Source organism: Ranitomeya variabilis, chromosome 4 (assembly GCF_051348905.1).
Source record: "Ranitomeya variabilis isolate aRanVar5 chromosome 4, aRanVar5.hap1, whole genome shotgun sequence".
Taxonomy (NCBI): Eukaryota; Metazoa; Chordata; class Amphibia; order Anura; family Dendrobatidae; genus Ranitomeya; species Ranitomeya variabilis.
In genome coordinates this window covers 661,639,858-661,658,368 of record NC_135235.1, presented here as the reverse complement: position 1 = coordinate 661,658,368, position 18,511 = coordinate 661,639,858, and the positions used below count along the sequence as shown (strand labels likewise).

The 18,511-nt window shown below is 44.9% G+C and overlaps 2 protein-coding genes across 2 annotated transcripts in view; both read left to right on the top strand.

The window, feature by feature from the left end:
- Positions 1-18,511, top strand: part of LOC143767522 (uncharacterized) — a 254,632-nt gene that overhangs the window by 142,638 nt on the left and 93,483 nt on the right. The window contains exons 2-5 of the mRNA XM_077255929.1: positions 14,834-15,013; positions 15,096-15,219; positions 15,299-15,396; positions 15,595-15,685. Of these exons, the coding sequence (XP_077112044.1) occupies positions 14,834-15,013; positions 15,096-15,219; positions 15,299-15,396; positions 15,595-15,685 (493 nt within the window). The remainder of the gene's footprint in view (positions 1-14,833; positions 15,014-15,095; positions 15,220-15,298; positions 15,397-15,594; positions 15,686-18,511) is intronic.
- LOC143767536 (oocyte zinc finger protein XlCOF29-like) lies at positions 5,709-13,992 on the top strand. The gene is made up of 3 exons (XM_077255949.1): positions 5,709-5,847; positions 13,493-13,638; positions 13,768-13,992. Exons 2-3 carry the CDS (start codon positions 13,582-13,584, stop codon positions 13,990-13,992), a joined length of 282 nt encoding a protein of 93 aa, XP_077112064.1. The 5' UTR covers positions 5,709-5,847; positions 13,493-13,581.

The following is an 18,511-nucleotide window of genomic DNA, read 5'->3' as shown; positions in this document are numbered from 1 at the left end:
CGTACAAGATATTGGAGATTCTTAACCCTGTGTCCTTCCGTTTGGACCTCCCTGCATCTTTTTCTATTCATAATGTTTTTCATCGGTCATTGTTGCGCAGGTATGAGGTACCGGTTGTGCCTTCCGTTGAGCCTCCTGCTCCGGTGTTGGTTGAGGGCGAGTTGGAGTACGTTGTGGAAAAAATCTTGGACTCCCGTGTTTCCAGACGGAAACTCCAGTATCTGGTCAAATGGAAGGGATACGGTCAGGAGGATAATTCTTGGGTGACTGCCTCTGATGTTCATGCCTCCGATCTGGTCCGTGCCTTTCATAGGGCTCATCCTGATCGCCCTGGTGGTTCTGGTGAGGGTTCGGTGCCCCCTCCTTGAGGGGGGGGTACTGTTGTGAAATTGGATTTTGGGCTCCCCCGGTGGCCACTGGTGGAATTGAACTGGTGTGCATCATCCCCTCTGTTCACCTGTTTCCATCAGGATGTGGGAGTCGCTATTTAACCTTGCTCCTCTGTCACTTCCATGCCGGTCAACATTGTAATCAGAAGCCTTTCTGTGCATGTTCCTGCTGCTAGACAACTCCCAGCTAAGTTGGACTTTAGTCCTCGTTTGTTTTTGCATTTTGTTCCAGTTCACTGCTGTAGTTTCGTTTCTGTGTCTGGAAAGCTCTTGTGATCTGAAATTGCCACTCTGATGTTATGAGTTAATACTAGAGTCTTAAAGTAATTTCAGGATGGTATTTTGATAGGGTTTTCAGCTGACCATGAAAGTGCCCTTTCTGTCTTCCTGCTATCTAGTAAGCGGACCTCAATTTTGCTAAACCTATTTTCATACTACGTTTGTCATTTCATCTAAAATCACCGCCAATATATGTGGGGGCCTCTGTCTGCCTATCGGGGAAACTTCTCTAGAGGTGAGCCAGGACTATATTTTCCTCTGCCAGGATTAGTTAGTCCTCCGGCCGGCGCTGGGCGTCTAGGGATAAAAAACGTAGGCAACGCTACCCGGCTACTGTTAGTTGTGCGGCAGGTTTAGTTCATGGTCAGTTTAGTTTCCATCCTTCCAAGAGCTAGTACTTATGTTTGCTGGGCTATGGTCTCTTGCCATTGAGAACCATAACAGTTAATAGTCTCAGGTTTTGCAGAGCAGCAAACAGCTTACATGTCCAGCAAATGCAGATGGAAGTAACACGAGCAGCAGATGAAGGAGGATTACTGAACACTGGTGTATGCAGCAGGAACTCAGAGCAGAGTGGCAGGATCTCCAACTCAGGTTCACAGGAGCAGGTGCAGGTGCAAGGCCAGGGAGTAATCAGGAGCTGGATGCAAAACTCTAGCACAGACTGAAGGCTGGGGTGGAGTTTTATAGCAGGAAGACACAGTGCACATGAGACCAAAGACGCCATCTTGGAAAAGGGCAGTAGTGCACAAAGGTAAAAAATGTTCAGAGTCCTGACACAAAGTCTCCTAAACACACAGGACATATCCGCTGCCACCAGCTCCGATTTTTTAACTCATAATGTGTCAGGAGGCAACCCAAATTAGTAAAGTAATTCACTTCAGAGGACAGGACAGTACGTTGTAGAGCAAGACGGAACAAAGGTAGTAATTTTATATATTTAACTCCAAAAAGGTAGGCAGTGTTAACAGAATTATAAAAAGATATTATAAAAGTAGACAAGTATCGTATGTACAGTATAATTACATCTAAAATGGGATTAAAGTTGAAAAAAAACTTACAGTTCATTATGTCATTTCATCTCATGGCAGACCATGTGCTGTGGGGGATGGGCATACATCAAGATGCATTACAGATGGGTCTCGCAGTTGGACCGTAGACAAAGGACTAGTGAAGACTGATGTCTAACTCACTTATCTCCGCGCCCAAAACCAAGGCACTCCCTCTGTGGTGACCTCACTCAGAGGCTGAATACTCCCCTTTCTTCGAGTTATGACAAGCCATTTCTATACATAACTCGCTGTCTGAACCTCGGAGACGAACGACAATGATCATGATGCTCACCATGTCATAGGGGTTCTTTTAAGTATAAACACGGCATAGATATTTGACCCGCTTAATGACAAATCAGTGCCTTGCATTTTTTTGGGTGTAGATAATAGCGATTTCAGTTAATAGCGATTTCAGTGAGTTATAAATTTCTCGGGTGGACATTCGAAATATGTAACCCTTATATCCCTATCCCTGATCTGTGTCCTTGTACAAAAATTTTCAAGAACAAAAGAGTCCCATGTGGTTTGAAAGTAACTGTACCAGTTATAGATAGTATCAGGCGGGAGGCGGGATGAGGGGTTTAGAGAGAGGACTGGCTTTCACAGCACAAAGCCATGAAAATTTCTCAGTGGAGCTTGCATGCTGGTCTTACATTACAGCCATATAGCAGGGGGGAGGGAGGAAGAGAGGCTTTGAATTCCATCCTTGTGCAGGCAGGCAGAGGAAACTGCAGCTGAGAGCTCTGTATAGGTAATTGAAGTAATCAGAACTTCTTCCTATTTCCTGACAGGTGGTGCAGTTAAAAAGGTATAATTCTACCGGTTTCCAAATATCTCAACCCTTCAAAGACCGTTAAAAAGGGTATGTCTGTAAAAAGTAGGTTTTGCAAATTTCCTTATTTATGAAAAATTGCTGCTACATTTTAACACTAATAAAAGTGGCATAATGCCAATGGCGATGGACCACAAAGCCATTGGGATGTAAGGGTGGAGTGACATCAGTGGCCCAAAGTCATTTAGCCCTTAAAAACATCAGTTACTTATTCAAATCTGTGAAAATGGGCTGTTTGTCCACTTTGATGCCAGTTCTGGTGCCCAGAACCCATTTGGGCCAGGCTGAAGGGACCTGGGTTTGATGCAGGGCATCACTTTCTGTGTATTTTAAGTGTCAGATCAGTGGCCCAAAGGCATTTAACCCCTTAAAAACATCAGTTACTTATTCAAATCTGTGAAAATGGGCTATTTGTCCACTTTGATGCCAGTTCTGGTGCCCAGAACCCATTTGGGCCAGGCTGAAGGGACCTGGGTTTGATGCAGGGCATCACTTTCTGTGTATTTTAAGTGTCAGATCAGTGGCCCAAAGGCATTTAACCCCTTAAAAACATCAGTTACTTATTCAAATCTGTGAAAATGGGCTGTTTGTCCACTTTGATGCCAGTTCTGGTGCCCAGAACCCATTTGGGCCAGGCTGAAGGGACCTGGGTTTGATGCAGGGCATCACTTTCTGTGTATTTTAAGTGTCAGATCAGTGGCCCAAAGGCATTTAACCCCTTAAAAACATCAGTTACTTATTCAAATCTGTGAAAATGGGCTGTTTGTCCACTTTGATGCCAGTTCTGGTGCCCAGAACCCATTTGGGCCAGGCTGATGGGACCTGGGTTTGATGCAGGGCATCACTTTCTGTGTATTTTAAGTGTCAGATCAGTGGCCCAAAGGCATTTAACCCCTTAAAAACATCAGTTACTTATTCAAATCTGTGAAAATGGGCTGTTTGCCCACTTTGATGCCAGTTTTGATGCCCCGAACCGATTTGTGCCAGGCTGCAGTGACTTGGATTTCATGTGGGGCATCAGTAGTTATGTAAATCATGTGTTAGATCAGTGGCACAAAGCTATTTAACCCCTTAAAAATAGCTGTTACTTATTCAAATCTGTGAAAATGGGCGATTTGCCCCCTTTGATGCCAGTTTTGATGCCCAGAACCCATTTGTGCCAGGCTGAAGTGATTTGACTTTGATGTGGAGCATCACTAGGTATGTAAATCAGGTGTTAGATTAGTGGCACAAAGGCATTTAACCCCTTAAAAATTGCTGTTACTTATTCAAATCTGTGAAAATGGGCGATTTGACCATTTTGATGCCAGTTTTGATGCCCAGAACCCATTTGTGCCAGGCTGAAGTGATTTGACTTTGATGTGGGGCATCACTAGGTATGTAAATCAGGTGTTAGATCAGTGGCACAAAGGCATTTAACCCCTCAAAAATAGCTGTTACTTATTCAAATCTGTGAAAATGGGCGATTTGACCATTTTGATGCCAGTTCTGATGCCCAGAACCCATTTGTGCCAGGCTGGAGTGACATGTATTTCATGTGGGGCATCAGTAGGTATGTAAATCAGGTGTTAGATCAGTGGCACAAAGCTATTTAACCCCTTAAAAATAGCTGTCACTTATTCAAATCTGTGAAAATGGGCGATTTGCACCATTTGATGCCAGTTTTGATGCCCAGAACACATTTGTGCCAGGCTGGATTGACTTGGATTTCATGTGGGGCATCAGTAGGTATGTAAATCAGGTGTTAGATCAGTGGCACAAAGGCATTTAACCCCTTAAAAATTGCTGTTACTTATTCAAATCAGTGAAAATGGGCGATTTGCACCATTTGATGCCAGTTTTGATGCCCAGAACACATTTGTGCCAGGCTGAAGTGATTTGACTTTGATGTGGGGCATCACTAGGTATGTAAATCAGGTGTTAGATCAGTGGCTCAAAGGCATTTAACCCCTCAAAAATAGCTGTTACTTATTCAAATCTGTGAAAATGGGCGATTTGACCATTTTGATGCCAGTTCTGATGCCCAGAACCCATTTGTGCCAGGCTGGAGTGACATGTATTTCATGTGGGGCATCAGTAGGTATGTAAATCAGGTGTTAGATCAGTGGCACAAAGCTATTTAACCCCTTAAAAATAGCTGTCACTTATTCAAATCTGTGAAAATGGGCGATTTGCACCATTTGATGCCAGTTTTGATGCCCAGAACACATTTGTGCCAGGCTGGATTGACTTGGATTTCATGTGGGGCATCAGTAGGTATGTAAATCAGGTGTTAGATCAGTGTCACAAAGGCATTTAACCCCTTAAAAATTGCTGTTACTTATTCAAATCAGTGAAAATGGGCGATTTGCACCATTTGATGCCAGTTTTGATGCCCAGAACACATTTGTGCCAGGCTGGAGTGACATGGATTTCATGTGGGGCATCAGTAGGTATGTAAATCAGGTGTTTAATAAGTGGCACAAAGGCATTTAACCCCTTAAAAATAGCTGTTACTTATTTGCATGTGTGAAAATTGGTTCTCTGCCCACTTTGATGCCAGTTCTGATGCCCAGAACCCATTTGTGCCAGGCTGGATTGACAGGAACTTGATGTGTGGCATCACAAGGTATGCAAGTCAGGTGTCAGATCAGTGGCACAAAGGCATTTAACCCCTTCAATACCATACCTCAGTGCCCACTTTGATGCCCATTTTTGTGCCAGCCTTCTGTTTTTAAGTGTATTCACAAAAGGACACATGACCGCATATTATTATATACTCAGAATGGTTTATTTTTATACAAAAACCTGAAAAAAACAGAAAATAAAAAATAGCCGAATAAGAAACTGCTGAATAAGAAACCAACTTCAGCATCGTCTGGATGCCCCCCTACATACCTCATGCCCCTTCACACCAACCCCCTGGATGCCCCCCTACATACCCCATGCCCCTTCACACCAACCCCCTGGATGCCCCTCTACATACCCCATGCTCCCTCACACCAAATTACAACCTCAGAGCACTCACACTGATTCCTGTGTCCTCATTCCCTTGTACAAGGCTCCATGCTGCAGCCCCTCGTTCCTCTCCTCACAGGGCTCCATGGTGCAGCTGCAGCATCTGATTTCCCGCCTCTCTCCAGCAGTAGCTTCTGCAAATTGCAAAACTCAAGCTTCCTGGCTGCCATCTGCTTCTCATTGGACTAAAGGCAGCTCTGCCCCTTCTGGTGACATCATGATTTTAAGGAATCTCTCCTCTCCCTCAAGAAACCAACTCCAGTCCAAACTAGACGCTTCCGCGGCTCTGCAGGTGGAGGTAGGTGCTGGAGATTCGCCATGACTGGGTGGGGGGCATGGACATTATATAATGCACTGATCACATTTAATAACATATATTTGGTGAGCAGGAGACAGACGGCCGCTCCTCTGTTATCTCTTAGTAATAAATGTACAATTACTGTGACAATGACGTATAGAGAATATTCGTTGTACGACTTTTCCACAATAATATCTCATTACTTGGGAGGGAATATCACATTTATGTCATCAGACTTCAAATACCAGAACATTTGCTATTTTTCTTGCTGCCATGGTGTTACGCCGAAGGCGGCGAGCACCAAGAGTGGACCGCGGAACCGACCCTTCCCCGAGCGAGCGCACCAGAGTAGACCAACCCCTGTACAGGGATCGTTTGGGAGCAAGCTCAGGGACCTCTAGAACCACGGATGCCAGGACCAGGGATCGGCTCAGGGCAAACCAATGAGAGAACGGAGAAGGAAGAAACAGAGAACAGAGCAAGAAGGAGCCAGGGAGAAAGGAGACTGAGGAGAACCTGGAGAAGGGGTAATGGGGCTGAGGACAGGGAGACTGGAGCCTGTGATAACTGAGAAGAGCAGATGAGGAGATGAAAACTGGACTGAAGGGAAGATGAAGGCAGGGGGACCAAGGAAATACAGGACAGGTGCGGGCTCTGGAAGAAAGGGAGGACAAACGAGGGTTAATTAGCAAGCAAAGCAGCGGCAACAAGGTGGCCTAACTATGGCAAGGGAACTTGATAATCAGGCTCGTCCACTAAGGGAGGGCGACCTGAAGTACCTGACGCCTGTCCTCTATTGGACAGGTAACACTACTGGGTCAGGTCACTCAGGAAGAGAAGACTGAGGAGAGCACGCGGTCAGGCCCTAATGCCCCTGCGCAAACCGCAGGAGGGCGCGGACGACGGCAGGGAAGAAGCGCGCTGGGACACCCGGGCATAGTCCCGGCGGTGACCGCAGGCATGAGACGGGGGCAGCGAGGAAGAAGCGGCGTGTGCGGCAGCGGACCCGGTGACAGAAAGCAGGGAGCCTGGGAAGGAAGGAGAGCAGGGCCGGACTGGCCATTTGGCAATTCTGGCAAATGCCAGAAGGGCCTGTCTGGTTGTGTCCTGCCTTGTCTGCTACGTGGTTAACAGAATCAGTGTTCTCAAGACACCTATACTGTTAAGAGTTGTCATGGAGCACAAAGTTGCAGACTCCGTCACTTACCCCAGCGGGCCATGGGTATTATTAGATATATTGGTCTTGTAGTAAATCTTGCTTTCCTCCATCCAGGATAATATTAGTAATATATCCCATCTGGTGCTTGGGGACAGTGACAGCATGGGCCTGTGCGATTTCAAATGCCAGGGCTGAATTTCAGTCCCAGTCCGTACCTGAAGGAGAGGTAACACATGGTAACAATCAATGCCCTGCGATCATAGCGAGATGCTGATGTAACATGTAACCACCTGGATGAGACGGTCGCTATTGACCACAGCATCCAGGGCGTTAAACAACCCGTGCAATTGTCATGATGTAATAGTATGGGTGACGGTGAGAAAATGGCCTCCGCATCGTGCTGGAAAGTAACGGCAAAGATCAGGGAGAGAAGAAAGGGATATTCCAACAATCAAGAAATAATAAATACAAAATCTACACATCACATCTCCTGGGATCCTTTATGATATTTGTGAGGCAGTGAGGGGGATCATATGTGAGGGTCGATATATATCCACCAGGATGTGGACGGAGTCCTATTAGATCCTCTGGAGCAGAGATGTCAAACTGCATTCCTCGAGGGCCGCAAACAGGTCATGTTTCCAGGATTTCCTTAGCATTCCACAAGGTGCTGGAATCATTCTGTGCAGGTGATTAAACTATCACCTGTGCAATACAAAGAAATCCTGAAAACATGACCTGTTTGCGGCCCTCGAGGAATGCAGTTTGACACCTGCTCTGGAGTGCCTTGTATTCACAGCAGGATGCCTTTGAGTCACAAGGTAAATTAAAAGTAACTGTGGACCTGGTGAAGCTATTTGGCCAAGGCAATGTTTAGGAAAACCCTGTAAGCGGACTACAGGATGGTAGTGGGGCGGTTTGCTTCCTCCAAGCCGAGTCTTACAGGTGGCCCATGGCAACAGATTCCATTTAAAAACCCTGCTGTATAGGGTTTGAGTATGTCAATGTTGTACAAGTAGCAGAGCAGATGGCTCTGCAGCGTCCAGCCTGTGTGAGCTAACAGAGCCAAGAGCAGTGAATGCCTGGCACCCCGCAGCGTGATATGGTGGTGCAGTCACCTTCGACAACCGGTCTCATGTATGGACTGTTGTGACGCCCCGGCTGCGATCCGGAAGCTGCCGTGTGCTGTGCACTGTTTGAGTTGTTTGGACATTAAACATGTTTGCTGTGAACTTTCCCTTCTCATCTGTCACACTGTACCAACCTCGCTGCATTACATATGTTTGGAGAATGCGGGCAGTGTGAATTGAGGCATTCCCAAAGTGTGCTGCATGTCAGTGATCAGGCCTGCAACGCTGCAGCCTAAACCTGCTGACAAGATGGAGGAAATGCTAAGACAGTTGGCGGTCTCTCAAGCACAACAGCAGAAGTTGCAGGAGTTTCGGCAGGAGTTTCAAACCAACAAATTGATTCTGCAACAGATTGCGGCGCTGAGTGAGACGTCCTCCGCAGCGACAACAGTCTGCACGGAGGCGCGGTACAAAATCCGGTCAGCGCTGAGGAAGACGGGTCTTAAGGACTACATGGAGGTCTTCCTCACGGTATTTGAGCGCACTGCAGAGCATTAGAGCTCGGCATAATCCCAGTGTGCTGAAGTGGTGGCCCCCTTCTTGACAGGAGATGCCCAGAAAGCCTACCTGGACCTCAGTCGAGATGATGCCCTGGACTATGGGAAATTGAAAGGTGAGATCCTTTCCCAACTGGGGGGTAACACTAGTGATCAGCGAGTATACTCGTTGCTCTGGTTTTTCAGAGCACACTCGGGTGATCTCCGAGTATTTGTAAGTGCTCGGAGATTTACTTTTCCTCACCTCAGCTGAATGATTTACAGCTGCTGCACAGCTTAAATACACCATGTTCCAAATTATTATGCAAATTATATTTTTCTCGAATTTTCCTAAATGGTCTGTGCAAATGACAGTCAGTCTAATAAAAGTCATCACCCGTTAGATTATACATCGAATTTTATTGAAGAAACCTCCCAATGATAACAGTATATAATCTGCAAAATGAATAAAAACCCAAAATGCACTGTTCCAAATTATTAGGCACAGTAGAATTTCTATCCAAGAAGTATCATTTCTCCTTGCGGAGATCGACATGCTAAGCATGCTGAGATGAGGAGACTTAAAGCCGCAATGCTCCTCTGGGTAATATGCTAATCTCTTCAGAGAGGAAGAGAACTAGAACTCTAGTGCCACCTATTGGAAGGTAGCAATCCTACAAGTCAATGTTGACCCTTTAACGAGCCTTGTCACATGACTTAGGATAATAGCCAAACCAGAATCTCAATTTGCAGACACTGCGTTTTGGGGTACTGCCCCTCGTCAGTGCAAACTAGATCTCTGCTTTGCACTGACAAGGGGCAGAGTTCTAGTTCTCTTCCTCTCTGAAGAGTTAATTAGTAGTATTTCTAAACGTTTGATATGTTTTAAAGAACTGAAAATGCTCATTTGTGGAAATTGCAGCATTAGGAGGTCACATTCACTGAACAAAAAAGCTATTTAACTCCAAAACATCCTAACAGGCCAAGTTACATGTTAACATAGGAACTCTTCTTTGATATCACCTTCACAATTCTTGCATCCATTGAACTTGTGAGTTTTTGGAGACTTTCTGCTTGTATTTCTTTGCATGAAGTCAGAATAGCCTCCCAGAGCTGCTGTTTTGATGTGAAGTGTCTCCCACCCTCATAGATCTTTTGCTTGATGATACTCCAAAGGTTCTCTATAGGGTTGAGGTCAGTGGAAGATGGTGGCCACACCATGAGTTTATCTCCTTTTATGCCCATAGCAGCCAATGACTCAGAGGTATTCTTTGCAGTATGAGATGGTGCATTGTCATGCATGAAGATGATTTTGCTCCTGAAGGCATGTTTCTGCTTTTTAGACCATGGAAGAAAGTTGTCAGTCAGAAACTCTATAGTTTGCAGAGGTCATTTTCACACCTTCAGTAACCTTAAAGGGCCCTACCAGCTGTTTCCCCATGATTCCAACCCAAAACATGACTCCTCCACCTCCTTGCTGACGTTCCAGCCTTGTTGGGACATGGTGGCCATCCACCAACCATCCACTACTCCATCCATCTGGACCATCCAGGGTTGCTCGACACTTATCAGTAAACAAGACTGTTTGGAAATTAATCTTCATGTATGTCTGGGCCCACTGCAACCGTTTCTGCTTGTGAACACTGTTTAGGGGTGGCCGAATTGTAGGTTTATGCACCACAGCAAGCCTTTGAAGGATCGAGGGACTCCAGAGGCATCAGCAGCTTCAAATAACTGTTTGCTGCTTTGTAATTGTATTTTGGCAGCTGCTCTCTTAATCCAATGAATTTGTCTGGCAGAAACCTTCTTCATTATGCTTTTAACTGCATGAACTCTGTCTGTGCTCTGTTTCAGTCACAAATTTCTTCACAGTATTATGATCACTTTTAAGTTTTTGTGAAATATCTAATGTTTTCATACTTTGTCCAAGGCATTGCACTATTTGACGCTTTTCAGCAGCAGAGAGATCCTTTTTATTTCCCATATTGCTTGAAACCTGTGGCCTGCTTAATAATGTGGTACATAATTTTTAAGTAGTTTTCCTTTCATTAGAATCACCTGGAAAACTAATTATCACGTGTTTAAGATTTATTTCAGTGATCCATTGAGCCCTGAGACACAATACTATCCATAAGTTTATTTGAAAAACAAAACCATTAAATCTTTATGACACTTAAATCCAATTTGCATATTAGTTTGGAACACAGTGTACATGTGGGGATTCCCTGGCAACCAGGCATTCCTCACATGTATTCAGCTTGTCTAGCAGCCTTAAATCATACAGCTGTGTCAGCAAAAACTAAGTCTCTGAGCACATAACAAATACTCGGAGATCACCTCAGCGTGCTCGGGAAAACCCAAGCAACGAGTATACTCGCTCATCCCTAGTTAACACATATGTACGTGCAAAACCGGTATTCCTATTGTCTTTTTGGAGTCTCGTCCCGCCAGGTCTAGGCATATGACTTACTGCAGCTGGTTAAAAAATGGCTCCAGCCTGAAACCTTAACTCCTTTCCAGATGGTAGAGAGGGTGGTGGCCGACCATCTGGTGAGGGCTTTGCCAGCAGGTATACATCGTTGGCTGGGACAAGAAGATCCGGGCACTCTGAACCAGGTGCTTGGACTAGTTGAGCTGTATACAGCCACTCAGGACATTATACGACACACTGTTCAACTTCTGGTCTCACGACAGGCCCCACCAACCCAGGAGCCTGGGAAAGGTCCACAACCCTCTGTTGAGGCTAATCAAAACCGAGCCCTTACTGAAGGGGTAGCCTGGAGTGACGGTGACAAAAGTCCCGTTTTCCCTAAATCGGCCCCAAGGTCGAGTCGTGCCACAGCTATTAAGTGTTGGGGATGCCAAGGGCCCAGACATGTGGCTGCCAACTGCCCCCTAACAGCTGAACCCATGGACTGTGGGTATACTCGCCAAGTGTCTATGTACGCCCAGCCCACCTGCACTGCATCTACTGGCACCGCACACCAACTGTGCCAGGTACTTGTCAACGGGAACCACACGGAGGCTCTATTGGACTTGGGGAACTTAGTTACACTGGTCCATTGGTCTCTTGTTGCTGAATGACAATCCCAATGGACAGAAAGTGGGGGTGGTGTGTATACATGGGGAGATCCAAGAGTACCCAACCGTGGAAGTTAAGTTTTCCACACCATGTGGAGAAATAAAATGTGGTGGGAGTGGTGAAGACCCATCCATGTGGGACTGTGTTTGGAAGAGTCTTGTCCCTGTGGGAGACCAGGATTAACCCTCCCAGGGTAAATGTTGTTCCGGGCCCAGAACCCGAAGATCTTGAGTCGGGGATACCTGCTGTAGGGGTCACCAACCTAGGGACAGAGTGTAACCCCCGATAGGTTTCCCCTAGAGGTATTGGCAGGAGAGGTTGAGGAGACTCCACCGATCCCCGAACTGGAAGAGTCCCTTGGTGAGTTCAGGACAGCTCCGCTCCAGGATCCCACTCTGACCTGGGCATGGGGAAGAGTAATCGAGGTAAATGGGGTGGCTGAGCAACCGGGTGTGAAGACTGTGTTCCCACATTTGGTAATCAACCAGGAGTTATTATACAGGGTATAAAATCTGGGATGAGTTGATAGAACTGGTAGTGCCCCATTCCTACCATCGGGCGGTGCTTGACATGGCTCACACCCATATGCTGGCAAATTGCAGCTGTTATGCCTATTGTCAAAGAGCATTTGGTGGATGCTCAGGCAGCGCAGGGCCGCATATATAACAAAAAGGCCACGGCCCTCTCTTTTAATGCAGGAGATCGGGTGTTGGTTTTGGTGCCCACCACTCAAGGCAAGCTTGCCCCACGTGGACAAGCTTGTCGAGCGACTTGGTCAGGTCCAGTACTTTACCATGCCCGATCTAACTAAGGTTTATTGAGAGGTGCCTTTTTTCGGAGTCAGCAAAGGAAAAGACCACCTTCATAACAACGGAGGGTCTGTACCACTATGTCGTCCTGCCCTTTGGACTACATGAAGCTCCAGCCACGTTCCAGAGGCTGATGGAGATAGTGCTGGAACTCCATCGAAAGTATGTATCACCATACTTGGATGACATCATCATCTTTAGTTCTGACTGACATACACACTTGTCTCAGGTACAAGCAGTAGTAGATTCGGTCAGAACCGCGGGCTTGATGGCGAATCCCTAGCATTGTGCGGTAGGGCTAGAGGAAGCCCGGTACTTTGGATACGTGATCGGCTGTGGGGTTATTAAACCCCAAATAAATAAAATCGAGGTTTTTCAGAACTGTCCCCGATCTGTTACCGACAAACAGGTGAGAGCGTTTCTAGGCATCGTGGTGTATTACCGGAGGTTTATATCTAATTTTTCGGGGAGAACAACACCCCTAACAGATTTCCTCATGGGAAAGAAATTGGTCATGGTTTGGTGGTACCCTCAGGCAGAGGAAGTATACCAATCCATGAAGGGGGCGCTGTGCGGCTAGCCCATCCTCAGCCCATCCTCCAAGTCGGCTCTTACAGGTGGCCTATGGCCACAGATTCCAGTTAAAATCTCTCCAGTATAGAGTTTGGGTGTCAGTGTTTGTTTGCAAGTAGCAGAGCAGGTGGCTCTGTAGCATCCAGCCTGTGTGAGCTAACACAGATCCAAGAGCAGCGAACGCCTGGCACCCCACAGCTTGATACGGTGGTGTAGTTGCCCTCGGCATCCGGTCTCGTGTATGGACTGTTGTGATGCCCTGGCTGCGATATGGAGGATATCGTGTGCTGTTCACTGTGTGTTGTTTAGACATGAAACATGTTTGCTGTGAACTTTCCTGTGGTCCCTGCCTATCTGTCACTCAGCACCAACCCTGCTGCATTGCAATGTTACATTGTCATTTTCTTCCCATTCAGGTCTCTACAATATCAGATCCTCTCAGTGGAGATTTTCTGTAAGAATTTTCCTTATTTACCCATCAAGAATAGATGAGGACAGAGACAAGATGGCAGAGAGGATATTACACCTCACCCTAGAGATCCTCTTCCGGCTTACTGAAGAGGTGAGAGATTCTGATGACGTCACAAAACATCATTCTTATCTATGGGAATAACAGATGGACAGAACTGGAGAGGTAAGGACTCTGGAAATGTCTATAGTGAGATTTATTAATGTGTCTCTGCATAACCAGGATTATACAGTAGTAAAGAAGACCTCCAGTGAGCGCTGTCAGGCCCCTGTGTCTGAGGGATGGGGAAGACCCCTGAGTCCAAACACTGGGCCTCCACCTCACTCCCTGATACATGAGGACATCAATGACCAGAAGATCCTAGAACTCACCTACAAGATGATTGAGCTGCTGACTGGAGAGGTGACACTGCTGGGAATGCTGATATATTATACAGTAACGCTATGAAGGGATTGAGGGGATGACTGTACCATTGTATGTGTCAGGTTCCTATAAGGTGTCAGGATGTCTCCATCTATTTCTGCATGGAGGAGTGGGAGTATTTAGAAGGACACAAAGATCTGTACAACAACGTCATGATGGAAGTTCCTCAGCCCCTCACATCACCAGGTAATAGACAGGATTAATTACTCTCGGCCTAAAATTATTTGTGTGAAAAGAATGAATTCAGTCCCTGTATGTGTTTCCTCCAGTTCTATCCAGTAAGAGGACAACACCAGAGAGATGTCCACGACCTTCTCTTCCTCAGTACTGTAAACAAGAAAATCCCCATGTTCATCCCAAGGATCATCAGGTAGATGGAGAGAAGGTGTCATGAGATCTCCCCTATGATGTGTAGACTGCTGTGAAGGTCTTGTGTTCAGTCTTGTTTTATCCACCAGTATTATATGTGTTATACTTGTGTAATGAACAGTGAAGATGGCAGGATTAGAACTGATCATAGATGTGACTTCTCCATCTGTCTATGACTTTTACAATATTTATACAATATTTCCACTTATTATCCCCAATTATTGCGTAATTACATAGGATTCTTTAGGCTGTAACATCTGCCTCATCTCCCAATTCAGAGTGACCCTACAAGGATGGAAAGAGAGAAGGACAAGATGGTGGAGAGGATATAACACCTCACCCTAGAGATCATTTTCCGGCTTACTGGAGAGGTGAGAGATTCTGATGACGTCACATTACATCATTCTTATCTATGGAAGTAACAGACAGACCTGGAGAGGTGAGGACTCTGGAAATGTCTGTAGTGAGATTTATTAATGTATCTCTCCATAACCAGGATTACACAGTAGTGAAGAAGACCTCTAGTGAGCGCTGTCAGGACCCTGTGTCTGAGGGATGGGGAAGACCCCTTAGCCCAATCACAGGGCCTCCACCTCATCCCCTGGTACATGAGGACATCAATGACCAGAAGATCCTAGAACTCACCTACAAGATAATTGAGCTGCTGACTGGAGAGGTGACACCGCTGGGAATGCTGGGACATTATACAGTAGTGCTAAGAAGGGATCAGGGGATGATGGTATCATTGTATGTGTTAGGTTCCTATAAGGTGTCAGGATGTCACCGTGTATTTCTCCATGGAGGAGTGGGAGTATTTAGAAGGACACAAACATCTGTACAATGATGTCATGATGGCGGTTCTCCAGCCCCTCATATCACGAGGTAATAGGACTAAATACAAACAGTCTATAATTATCTGTATGTAAAGAATGAATTCAGTCCCTGTGTTTGTTTCCTCCAGAACTATCCATAAAGAGGACAACACCAGAGAGATGTCCCCGTCCTCTTCTTCCACAGGACTGTAAAGAAGAAGATCCCAATGTTCCTCAGGATCATCAGGTAGATGGAGAGAAGGTGTCATGAAATATCCCCTATGATGTGTAGACGGCTGTGAAGGTCTTGTGCTCAGTATGGTTTTATCCACCAGTATTATATGTTTTATACTTGTGTAATGAGAACGGTGGAGATGGTAGGATTAGAGCTGATCATAGATGTGACTTCTCTATCCGTCTGTGACTTGTACAATATTTGTTTTAGGGTAAAGATCTGACCCATATTAATACTACAGAGACACAAGTGAGGGGTGATGAGTGGTGTAAAGAGGAGATTCCTACATATGACTACCCAGGTGAGTAGTAATCACTAAATGCAGAGAAGTCACACATACTTTTCATTCACTAGCTTTGGCTCCTCAACCCAACAATGTACTCATTAGCTTGAGCATTTACTATATATATATATATATATATATATATATATATATATATATATATATATATATATATATATATATATATTAGGGTTGAACAATTAATAAAATGTTCAATTCTCTAGTTGCCTACTCCTGGCCTAATGGATATTGATCATGTGCACTAAAGAAATACACCAGACACAGTCAGCTGTAACTCTCCTTGATCAATGTGTGGCTCAGCTCCAAGAAGGGAAGTTTATTAGTCAAACACAATGTTATATATCTCCTGTAAGGGGGCTCGGTTAGCTCTAAAATGGGAGTGATCGGATGTATTCCATTGGTTAGTGGGTTGGGCATGAGCAAGTCCATGGGCGGATCCATGAGGTCATCAGGGTGGGTTGGTCCGTGAGGTCATCAGGGTGGGCGTCACTGTGGGTGGATCCATGAGGTCATCAGGGTGGGCGTCATCTTGGATACCAGAGCACACGGCATGCTGATACAGGAAATGGCGGCCATCTTTAGTGTCTTCATTGTTCATCTTGGATACCAGAGCACACGGCTCTGGTACAGGAGATGGCGGCCATCTTCAGTGTCTCACTTTGTCTAAGGAAAACTTATGTAAGGTTAAACAATACATGTTATAGGTTGCTTCTCTCAATTACCTTATGTGTAGAGGTTAATTAAGTATTTGATCTTATGGCTCTCCTCAACATGAGATATATATATATATATATATATATATATATATATATATATATATATATATATATATATATCGTGATTACTCGCTAATCCACACCACACATAATCCCGCTCTCCACCACATTACCACACATAATCCCGCCCCCCCCCCACATTACCACACATAATCCCGCCCCTCCACCATATTACCACACATAATCCCGCCCCCACCACATTACCACACATAATCCCGCCCCCCCCACATTACCACACATAATCCCGCCCCTCCACCATATTACCACACATAATCCCGCCCCCCACCACATTACCACACATAATCCCGCCCCCCCACCACATTACCACACATAATCCCGCCCCACCCCATTACCACAATTATTGTTATTAACTTCATTTTAAGTTAATTTACCACCTGCGTATTGAATGTTGTCATTATTTACTTTAGTTTAACCCCTTCACCCCGCGGCCCTTTTTCGTTTTTGTGTTTTCATTTTTCGCTCCCCTCCTTCCCAGAGCCATAACTTTTTTATTTTTCCGTCAATTTGGCCATGTAAGGGCTTATTTTTTTGTGGGATGAGTTGTACTTTTGAACGACATCATTGGTTTTACCATGTCGTGTACTAGAAAACGGGAAAAAAATTCCAAGTGCGGTGAAATTGCAAAAAAGTGCAATCCCACACTTGTTTTTTGTTTCGCTTTTTTGCTAGGTTCACTAAATGCTAAAACTGACCTGCCATTATGATTCTCTAGGTCATTACGAGTTCATAGACACCTAACATGACTAGGTTGTTTTTTATCTAAATGTAGTCCATGAGCCAAGAACCAAATTTGACGATATCGGTACCAAGCGGAGTGACTAATTCTCTTTGGTATTTTTAGGTAGATGCATGTCTGTAGTTTATTTTTTGATATGATAGCCCTTACATATACGTAGCTTATTAACCCCTTCAGCCCTAGGCCTATTTGTACCCAAGTGCCTAAGCCAATCTGACCTGTGCCACTTCATGGGCTAATAACTTTGGAACGCTTTCACCTATCCAAGCCATTCTGAGATTGTTTTCTCGTGACATATTGTACTTCACGTCAGTGCTAAATGGGAGTCAATATATTTTACCTTTCTATATAAAAAAATGCTAAATATTCGGAAATTTTGGAAAAATCGGCAATTTTTTAACTTTGAAATTCTCTGCTTTTTACAAAAATACTGATACCCCCCATAATAGTTATTAATTTACACTCCCCACATGTTTACTTCATATTGGCATCATTTTGAAAATGAAACCTTATTGTTTTACGACGTAATAGGGCTTATAGTTTTATGCGCAATTTTTCACATTTACAGCAAAACCCACTTTTCAAAGGACCAAGTCACTTCTGAAGTCACTTTAAGGGGCTTACATAACAGAAACCACCCATAAATTACCCCATTTTGCAAACTACACCCCTCAAGCTGTTCAAAACTCATTTTTAAAAACTGTTAACCCTTTAGGTGTTCCACAGGAATTTTAGCATGAGCCAAGAACCAAATATGACGATATCGGTACCACCCGGAGTGACTAGATGTAGTATTTGTAACAAAATTTAATCCAAGTTATGTAAATACACACTGAACATGTCATGTGCATATATATATATATATATATATATATATATATATATATATATATATATATATATATATATATATATATATATATGTATGTTACTCCATAATATCTTCAACATCGGACTCTGAATCTGACTGTTGTTCTACTGGCTCGTCTTCAGTACCCTTGTTCTGGCATGTCTGTAATCTGCACATGTCTGTGCACTTCAGGCCATTGCTGAGGCAAGTACACTGAGGAAGTTCACATGACCGCACACACTTGCAGGACAGTAGCTGTATAATAGCTTCTGGTGCTGGTGCCCCTTGCATCCACTTGACAACAAGCTTTCCGTCGTTATCTATCATCCAACCGCAGTCTGTTGGGTTTGCAACCCATGGCTGGCTCTGCAGACTTCTCCTCCAGATCGCAGCCTGGTAGTTTGCACGCAGTGCATGCATGAAAAGGCAGTCCTGGCAAG